The sequence below is a fragment of the Nicotiana attenuata genome, chromosome 5, assembly GCF_001879085.1.
Source record: "Nicotiana attenuata strain UT chromosome 5, NIATTr2, whole genome shotgun sequence".
NCBI lineage: Eukaryota > Viridiplantae > Streptophyta > Magnoliopsida > Solanales > Solanaceae > Nicotiana > Nicotiana attenuata.
In genome coordinates this window covers 20,316,192-20,326,395 of record NC_031993.1, presented here as the reverse complement: position 1 = coordinate 20,326,395, position 10,204 = coordinate 20,316,192, and the positions used below count along the sequence as shown (strand labels likewise).

Here is a 10,204-nt window from a genome sequence, read left to right as displayed (position 1 = left end):
CACCGTCTCGGGGTCGCCCCTCGAGGGTGTTTCGGCTAAAGAAGCCCCTTCCAACACTACCCTTCGCCTCTTCGATAGGGCCTCTCCACTACCGACATGGGAAGATTCACCCGTTGAACGGACTGCGGGAACTGGAGTCTCCGGTTGAGGAGTAACCTCCAAGCGTACGGCTTTGGCCGCGGGTGCGGTCCGATAAGCGGTCGAACTTTCTACGCCCTCGCCTGCAGAAGCTCTTGGTGCGGGCCGGGCAGATGGCACCGATTGACAGTACGCGAACGAATGAGCCCTCGTCCTTCTCACTCCTCTTCGACCTGTCAGTAAGAAGGGATTTGATTAAATAACGACAAAGTAAAGCAAAAAACTGTGAAGAAGAGAACAAAACTCACCAGTAAGCGACTTGCGCCGAAACTTCTCATGGAAAGACGCCCACTCACGAATCCCCACTGTGTGAGGAAGAATTGCGCTCACCCACTCGCGAATATCGGCAACTAGTGGATGAGGTAGTCTCTCGGCTGCAAAAACAAAAGCAAATCCTCAGCGAAGTCGTTAAATGGAGACGACCGACGACCATCTTAAGAAAAATTGAACAAAGTAGACGGGAAGGAGAACTTACGAGCGAAATTCCACGTCTCAGGAAACCCCGCCGGGTTTGATACGACATGCTTTGTTCGGACATAAAAGTAGTTTCCCCAGAAGCGGCGGTTGGTCTTGTCATCCATCTTCACCACCAAGCTCTTGGTTCCTCAATGACGCATATGAATCATCGTACCTCGAAGAAAATAGGGGGGGGGGGGCGAAGAGGTGGAGCATGTGCCCCAGAGAAATTCCTCGGCCGGCCAACTCGGTGTACTTGATAAACATGAGGAAAATCTTATATGCATACGGAGAGAGTTGAGCCGGGCATACCTCGTAAAAAAGGCAGAAATCAACCACTAAGGAAGGAAGGGGAAGCGTGTACCCGACGATAAAAGGATATACGTAAAACGCGCAGTAGCCCGAGCGATGTAAATGCACTATATCCTTATCCGCCGATACTATTTCAATATGATTGGGGATCCCCCATTTGGCTTTGAACGCCATGATCGTCGTAGCATCCATCGTGTAAGGAACGAGCTTCGGTTCATCTCCGGCAGGGCTGTTAAAATTGGTCCTCGCCTTCCCTGGGCGGGGAACCACCTCATCCACCGTTGGAAACCCCTCATCTTCCACCACTTCCACTCCCTCTTCGAGTAGGAGTGCGTCATTCTCCGGCACCGGAGCACCTATAGCTTTATCAGAGTGGGAAGAAGTACTAGCCATTTGTTTTCGTTGAACGAAAGAAGCGAATATGATAAATGAAAAAGGCAATGGTCACCGCAAATCCTAGCGGAAGCAGAGATATGAGAGATTAAGGAAAGAGGAGAAGACTTGTGAAATGCTCTCTTAAACAATTGAAACACGTAACATTCAAATGAGGAGCTCCCCCCTTATTTGTAGGGATATAAATGTCCTGAGCGGGAAAACCAAGAGCCGCCAGTTAGAAAACGGAAAGGGCACGGGAAACGACACGGTACCTAGAAAACGTGCGCCATACTGACACATGGAGAATATTGATGACACCCTGAACTGACGTGACGATCCAATTTAGAACTGACATAACGGTCCGACACGGTCCTCGAAGCGTCACGTTGCTACCTTGCCATGAGGTTCTCGCCCCTCGCATAAAGCATTCAGATTTCTCCTAGCTTTTAAATCAACAGGGTCCGCCCATCGAGCTCGCCAAGAGGCGACCCCAACAGGCGGAGGGACTAATTGTATGGGTCAAAATCTGACCGCACGCGGATTAGCGCTAACAGGAATAGTAAGAGGTCAACTAAGCCGTGGTCATACCCACATGGTGTAATGACAACGAAGACCTCGACCACTGCCGAGATCGAGCCACCAAAAAGCCTGTATGGTGAAGTAAATATCGTGATATTTGAGGAAGGCGACGTGAAGGGCAGTCAGGGGATGAAGGCATTCTGGTTAAGGACCGATGGACAAAAGGGAATACTGATAATATATACAGGAGGTAAGAAGACAAGAAAAGGGGGGCTTCTTCTCCTGGAGAAAGGAGAAGAACAAAAGACCAAGAAAAAGCTTAGATAGCAAATACAAATCTCTGTAATCATCATTGCCAAATCAATAAAGATAGATCTCATAGTTATCAATGGCATTCCTTCTTTTTCCTCTTTGCTCTTACATTATGGAACGATATGCCAAAGATGTAAGCTTATTGTTTATACTTGATGTCTTTTAATGATCTTAAATTGAGCTACAAGTCTGATTATATCTCATTCTCCTGTTCAAAACATTTAGATCTAGAGTTAATTATCCTTGGCTAAGATTTATCCTCTATTTTATCATTAATTAATTTAACAAAGAGGTTAACACTTTTTGGTCAAACAAACATAACATTTATAATTTATACACGATTTAAAAATTTATTAAACTTTTAAATAACATGGTAAAAACTAGCCAGCTCAATAACATGTCATTTTACATATTGTTCAGTACTGTGATTAGAATCCTATTTTGCCTTACAACAACGTGTGTTCTCACTCATATGTAAAATAACATGTCATTTTACATATTGTTCAGCAGTATGATTAGAATCCTATTTTGCCTTACAACAACGTGTGTTCTCACTCATATATCTCCTTTCCTGGGGCGGAGCCGGTGTTAATATCAAGGGTTTCAATCGAGCCTAATAACTTATGTTTTTACTTTATATTTGTTTTAATTACATAGATATAAATATTAATTTATTACGCAAAAGAACTAAAATCTTGAAATCATAAGTTTCAAATTCTATCTCGCCTTTGCTCCTTTCTCAAATTTTATGACCAACTTACAAGCTATCCAAGCGCGTTGTTTATAAGTGGTAATTGAAAAATAGCCACAATTTCAAAGTAATCGAAATTTTGTTACTTTTCATGTAAAGATAAATCTGAACGAAAATACTGTTCGAAATCCGGAAACATACTGAATTTCCAGCATAATATGTTGGAAGTTGCTCCAATCTCCAGTATATTATGGTGGAACTTTCCGTTACAAATACCGACTATTTTTTAATTAAGTGTCCGAAAAGTAGCTAGTTTTCACGAAATTCTTAGATGGGTTCTAATAACCGTACTCTGATATATCCCTTACCGACTAGATGCACCTCAATCAGCGCCAGCTACGGATCTTGTCTTCTTGTGTGCCGCGCAGATTGTCACGGCTTTCTTGTTCATGTGGCTACCTCCCTCTCCTAAGTAAAGTCATCTCCTTTTTCACTATTGATATTTGAATGTAAAACCCTCCTTTTTAACTTTAATTTTCTTAAGCAAACCCATAAAAAGTCCACGAAAAATTTATCATCACAGCATTAAAATAATAAAATAGTAATAAAATATTAAGTCGGGGGAACATCCAAGAATCTCCCTTTACTGCTATACCACTACTCCTCTCGTCGTCTTCTTCTTCTTCACTCCTATTTATTCATGCCCATTATCCCTCACTTCACATACCCAGAACCCCAAAATAATGATTCACTCCTAACAGCTTCCTCTATCTCAGATCTGTTTTTAGAGCTACTAAAAGGTAATTGGGTACTTCAGTTTTTTTGGGTGGTATACTTAGATCCAATACTTGATTATTTTTGCTGTATTGATCTCTATTTATGTATGTACATTTTCAGTTTCTTCTTATTTTGAGATATCAACTGGTCATTTAATGTATCTTTGGCAGATCTGACTCTTTTTATATCTTTGTCGGTTAGTTCTGCAATTCTTTGAGATGGAGTAGTTTCTATTTGTAGTTCTGCTGGGTTTCTTGAAATGGGTTCTAGAATTTGGTTTGTCCTTTTTGATATTTGATGAAGATCTGAATGATTTGAATCACTTTTACTGTTAAAGACTGTTGCTTTGCATCTTCATGGGTCTTTATTACTCCATCACTTTACTATTTTTAGTATGAGTTGTTCCTTCATAATTATGTATATACTCTTTTATGTTGTGTCTTGTTTTGGCCATAGGTTTCCCTTTGTTTGGATATAGGTAGTAGTTTGTCATAACAGCAGTTGCATCTTAGATCCCTCAACTTTTCCTTCACATCAAGAATTAAACAAGTACTCTGTCTCCGTCCCATTTTATGTGATGTTGTTTGACTGGACTGAAGTTTAAGAGAGAAGAAAGACTTTTGAAATTTGTGGTCTAAAACGAGCTATACGTATTTGTGTGGTTATAAATCTTGTCAATAAAGTTAAATTGTTTATAAACATGGAAAGATATTGCTATTCTTTTTGGGACATACTAAAAACGAAAGTGCATCATCCAAATTGGGATAGACGGAGTAATTCTTTTGTTGCATTATTGTTTCCTTTAAGTTCTATTAATGATGTCAATCCTTCTAATACTCTGAATGAAAACAAGAGATAATTAATGACGGTTTAGAGTTTGATGTGTATGTCTTGTATAGTAATTATTTAATACAATATAAGGTCATAGATTTGATTTATGATTTTAGTAGCAATATCCAATCTCTAGTGTTTTAAGTGGTGTCATAGGTTGGTATGACAATTGGTTTTCTTTAGGTGATAAGTTGCCAGAATTTCACGAGAGTGATTCAAAGATTTTATTCTTATTAATTTTATTTTGCATCACAGGTGAATAGAGGAATTTGAAGGACTGATAGAATTGATCGGCAAAAACAATGGCATTAGGAAAGTACTCTAGAGTTGATGGTAGGAAGTCCTCGAGTTATTGCTCGACTGTGACTATAGTGGTATTTGTAGCTCTATGTTTAGTTGGGGTATGGATGATGACATCATCATCTGTTGTTCCAGTCCAAAATTCAGATGTGTCCTCACAGGGGAAAACTAGTGATGCGACAACACAAGTTACCGAAAGTAAAGAGAGTTCTAATGGTGATGAGAGTAATCCAACTGATGAGGGAAAATCAAAACAATTTGAGGATAACCCAGGTGATTTACCTGAGGATGCAACAAAAGGGGATGCCTCAGTTAGTCAAGAAGAAAATAATTCTAATTCACAACAGACAGAATCAACAACAGAGGTCAAGCAGGAAGAAAAATCTACAGAACAGAATGAGGACACTGGAGACTCTAAGTCGGAAACTCAATCTGAGAGTGGGACAGACAATTCAGATGACAAAAAGATAGAGGATAAGGATTCTGAAGCTGGGGAGAAAAATGAAACTAAGTCTGTTGGAGAGGAGACCGAAGAGGGTTCTGATGAGAAAAAATCAGTAGAAAATCCAGGTGAACTGAATGAGAAAAAGGATCAGGAGGTAGACCAAGGTTCCGATGAGAAGGCTGATGGTCAGAAGAAGGACCAGTTGTCCAATGAGGTATTTCCTTCAGGCGCTCAGTCAGACCTTTTGAATGAAACTACAACTCAAAATGGAGCATTTTCAACTCAGGCATCAGAGTCAAAGAATGAAAAGGAAACACAGAAGTCTCTGGAATCAGATAAAGAAAGCAGTTACACTTGGAAAGTCTGCAATTCCACTGCTGGGCCAGATTATATCCCTTGCCTCGATAATTTAGAAGCAATTAGGAACCTCAGAAGTACAAAACATTATGAACATCGAGAGAGACACTGTCCGGATAATCCTCCTACTTGTCTTGTTCCACTTCCTGAAGGATATCAACGTTCAGTTGAGTGGCCCACAAGTAGGGAAAAGGTGATACATTATTTCTACAATGCCGTTTGAATTTGATTGTATTTAGAGCCCGTTTGGATGGGCTTATTTTAAGTGACTTTTAAGCCAAAACAGCTTTTAAGCCATAAGTTAGGAATTTTAGCTTTTGGCTTTTGGCTTGTTTTTGTCATTTTAGCTTAAAAACAAGTGCGTAAAAGCACTTTTTTTTTTACTTTATCCAAACACTATAAAATGACTTAAAAGCTATTTTGGCTTAAAAGCACTTAAAATAAGCCAATCCAAATTCCAAACGGGCTCTTATTTTACTTGTTCTTGAAGCTTAAAGTATTTCTTCCTGCAGATATGGTACCACAATGTTCCCCATACAAAGCTTGCTGAAGTCAAAGGACATCAAAATTGGGTAAAAGTTAGTGGTGAATACCTTACCTTTCCTGGTGGGGGAACCCAGTTTAAGCATGGTGCTCTGCACTATATTGATTTCATACAGCAGGTTGGCACTTATACTTATTCTTTGGTCTGCATTTGCTTCTATTTTTTCTTTTCTCAAATCATCACAGAACATGTAAATATATCTGTCAGTTCTTGCAGTTGTCTTCTGGTCTGTACACGCGCTGCTTCTCTTTAGTAGATTGTTCGATGTCAATTTTTTATATATTATGTTGCCTCTTTCTATTTCCCTAAACTAACATGTGGTGTCTGATATAATAGAATTGACTACTTGATTCCCAAAAAGGAAAAAGAAAGAAGAAAAAGTAAAAGAGAGGGATCAGATCTTTAAAGTTTGATACTAGAATTCAGGGAAGCAAATTCTTCACAATGATCTTATGATGTCTTGTGTTGCTCCTCTGAGCTGGGTTCCTACATAATTATATTGGCGAATGTCTTGGAGTAAAACTAGTGTCAAATACTGTTTGCATCTGATAACTACTTGTAGTTGTCGAGTAGATCACCTAATTAGGACATAATGGTGATCTTTATATCTTCCCTTGGGGTTGTTTTAGACCAACCATACATCATCCATTTTGAGGTTCTCAAACAGTTTAAAGTGCTTCTAAACAGTAATGAGAGAGATCACACGGTGTGAATGAAAAAGGAACATGTTGCTTGTATTCCAAGTATGTGAATGGAAATAGAACATTTCACTTATTATTCTAAGTACTCTCTTCATTTTTTTAAACATAAAACCTTAAAGAGGCTTTTAGTGATTTTTCTTCACCCTTGTTAACCTCAATGTGTAACACTCTTGGTGTGTCAGCAAAATTATAAAGTTCTCTAATATTCTTGCATGGCGTTTGATTCTTTAGCTGTTAGAATGTTTAGTGTTAGTATTAGAGTGCGAGAGTTAGAATATTAGACTGGTAATTTCTTAAGTTGGATATTATCCCACGTCAAATATGAATATTAGAATGTTAAGTTCATAAGTTGGATATTGTCCCACATTGTCAAATATCATGTGTATTTGATACTTGTAAAAAAGTGTGTCTTGCATCCATCAAATGGTCGAGTAATCTATATATCTCTTCTATTATTTTTCTCACACAAAACTTTATGTTATTGTTGCAGTCTATTCCAGATATTGCCTGGGGCAAACGAACTCGGGTTGTATTAGATGTTGGATGTGGGGTTGCCAGCTTTGGGGGTTATCTTTTTGATCGAGATGTTTTAACCATGTCTCTCGCTCCGAAAGATGAACATGAAGCTCAGGTTCAGTTTGCTCTTGAGAGGGGTATTCCTGCAATATCCGCTGTCATGGGTACAAAGAGGCTTCCGTTTCCTAGTCGAGTCTTTGACGTTGTTCATTGTGCACGTTGCAGAGTGCCCTGGCATATTGAAGGTATTTTATTTTGCATTTTGCCTACTCCTGATATTTTTTTCACTGCTCCAATTAATGAAGTGTAAAGTGCAAAATTCTTCTATTCAGTAGAGAAGAACATAAGAGTTCTTGGTTTGTGAACTGAAAATATTTCTTCATCACCAATCATGTTGTCTTGATTATTTCTTCTTACAGCTATGATGAAATTGTGAAACTTGATTTGGATTAAACCATTTCCATCTAACAAATTGTAGGGGGGAAGCTTCTCCTGGAGCTCAACCGTTTACTTCGACCTGGTGGACTTTTTGTGTGGTCTGCTACTCCTGTTTACCAAAAGCTTCCTGAAGATGTTGAGATTTGGGAAGGTACTTTGCTTTAACTTGTTCAATTTTTGCTCTTTGACAACTTGGTTAACTGCTCTTGCTGAATGGTGCTCATTTTGACAGCCATGAAGCAGTTGACAAAGGCAATGTGCTGGGAACTTATTTCAAAAACGAAGGATAGAGTTAATGGAGTAGGGGTCGCTGTATATCGCAAGCCTATGGACAATGAGTGCTATGAACAAAGATCAGAGGATGCTCCCCCGCTTTGTCAAGGATCTGATGATCCAAATGCAGCCTGGTAATGTTCTCAGAGATAGCAACTTCTTTTTTAGTATTATTGTCAATTAGTATTGTCAACTATGTCCTTAAACAAGATCTAATGAATGCATGCTTTCTTCAGGAACGTGCCTTTACAGGCTTGCTTGCATAAAGCTCCAGTAGCCACATCAGAACGTGGATCTCAATGGCCAGAATCATGGCCAGCCAGGTTATCAAAATCACCTTACTGGTTATTGAGTTCCCAGGTTGGAGTATATGGGAAACCTGCTCCAGAAGATTTTACTGCAGATTATGAACACTGGAAACATGTGGTGAAGAATTCATATCTTAATGGAATGGGAATAAACTGGTCAACTGTGCGGAATGTAATGGACATGCGTGCTATCTACGGAGGGTAAGTACCGAGTGTTATGTTATTTTCTTCCTACCTATAGATCTTCTATCTGTTGCTCTGCCTATTCTGGCAGAAGAGTTTTGTTTGAAGCTTGTTGCTGGCCATGGTTCTATGAGCTAAATGGACTTTACAGAACTAGGTGGCATTGTTTTTCCAAAATTCTTTTTTCAGTCAAACACCAAATGTTTTTAGTTTATGAAGAAATGAGTAATAAACACAAACTTCTGTAATGAGGTTTGGTCGTACAAATATTCTCACCTGTTATTGAAATAAACATCGTTTTCATTGCAAAAGCAGCAATTCTTTTCTCAGATTTCTTAACAAGTTCTGTCTTCTCTCAGAAAAGATTATATTTGTTGCGACTTTCTAAAACATCTTTTCATTCTCTTCAATGGCATGTGATGTTAAAGTTTTTGTCACCTTTCAGATTTGCAGCTGCTTTAAGAGACTTGAATGTGTGGGTTATGAACATTGTCTCAGTAGATGCTCCAGATACACTACCGATTATTTATGAGAGAGGTCTATTTGGAATTTACCACGACTGGTGTGAATCCTTCAGCACTTATCCCAGATCTTACGATCTTCTTCATGCTGACCATCTCTTCTCCAAGATGAAAACAAAGTAAGTATCCAACCTTTAAAATTGCTTCGACTTAAAGCAACACTATTGATTCCCTATTTCTCCTATGTTATGTTATCTGATTGTGCTTCGACTTTCAAAACTTGTAGGTGTGGTTTACCGGCAATAGTTGCAGAAGTTGACCGTATTTTGAGACCAGAAGGGAAGCTCATTGTCCGTGACAAAGTGGAAGCTGTAACCGAATTAGAAAGCATGTTCAAGTCTATGCATTATGAAATCCGTATGACCTATTCAAAGGACAAGGAAGGATTGTTGTGCGTCCAGAAAACAATGTGGCGACCAAAGGAGGTTGAGACACTTACTTATGCCCTTGCTTAGCGTGTGCGCGGATGCTGGTTGTATTCCATTGTAGAGGCTTTCATGCCACGGTGACTAGATAGTTTTTCGATTAAATTCTTGTTACTGTATTCTTGTCGGGCTATCGTGTACCATTCCATAGCAAAATTAGTGCTATCATTATATATTTGTGGAAAGTAAGTTTTGTAATATTATGTCAGTAGTTGTGGAGGAGGTGAATATTCTTGGAAGTGTAAATGCCATTGGTTTAGCACGATGGTAAAAACTCAAAAACACCAGAATGAAATTCGTTTTCAGAGCCCCGAGTTCTCTCTCAATCTCTTTGCAACTTTATCACTTCTTGAACTTCCTTTCTCTTGTGGGAATGGAGAATAAATATTGGAGTAAGCATATTTTATAGTAATCACAACTCTTAGATAGTGATGATGGTTTTGCAAAAATTTACGGATAATTTTTGTTTATAACACATGGCTATCATGTCTTGAAGAGTTTAACTTCTACTTTCAACAGAGGAATTCGAGGGTGTTTGCTTAAGTTTAAAAGCTGACCCAATAAACTAACTTTGGAAAAATGACACTGTAAAATAATACAAATAAAATATATAAAATTGTATATTTTTTTATATATATATATACAATATGTAGTTATATACAAAAATTGTACAAATTTTATACATTTTTTCTGCTATCAAATTTAAATAGTTTCTGATGCGGGCTAAAAGTAATAAAAAGTACTTTTTGGCTTATGTTGTTAGTTGCTAAACACAAAAAAAG

General features: G+C 38.5%; 1 protein-coding gene across 1 annotated transcript; it reads left to right on the top strand.

Moving 5' to 3' along the window:
* Positions 3,407-9,748, top strand: LOC109225456 (probable methyltransferase PMT26). The gene is made up of 9 exons (XM_019390126.1): positions 3,407-3,603; positions 4,667-5,706; positions 6,026-6,175; positions 7,249-7,519; positions 7,753-7,863; positions 7,945-8,119; positions 8,222-8,494; positions 8,922-9,116; positions 9,224-9,748. Exons 2-9 carry the CDS (start codon positions 4,714-4,716, stop codon positions 9,450-9,452), a joined length of 2,397 nt encoding a protein of 798 aa, XP_019245671.1. The 5' UTR covers positions 3,407-3,603; positions 4,667-4,713; the 3' UTR covers positions 9,453-9,748.

Coding starts and splice junctions, on each gene's coding strand:
- LOC109225456 (XM_019390126.1), top strand. CDS start 4,714: ATGGCATTAGGAAAGTACTCTAGAGTTGATGGTAGGAAGTCCTCGAGT. Junction 6,176..7,248: donor ATATTGATTTCATACAGCAG/GTTGGCACTTAT, acceptor TTATTGTTGCAG/TCTATTCCAGATATTGCCTG. Junction 8,120..8,221: donor GATGATCCAAATGCAGCCTG/GTAATGTTCTCA, acceptor TGCTTTCTTCAG/GAACGTGCCTTTACAGGCTT.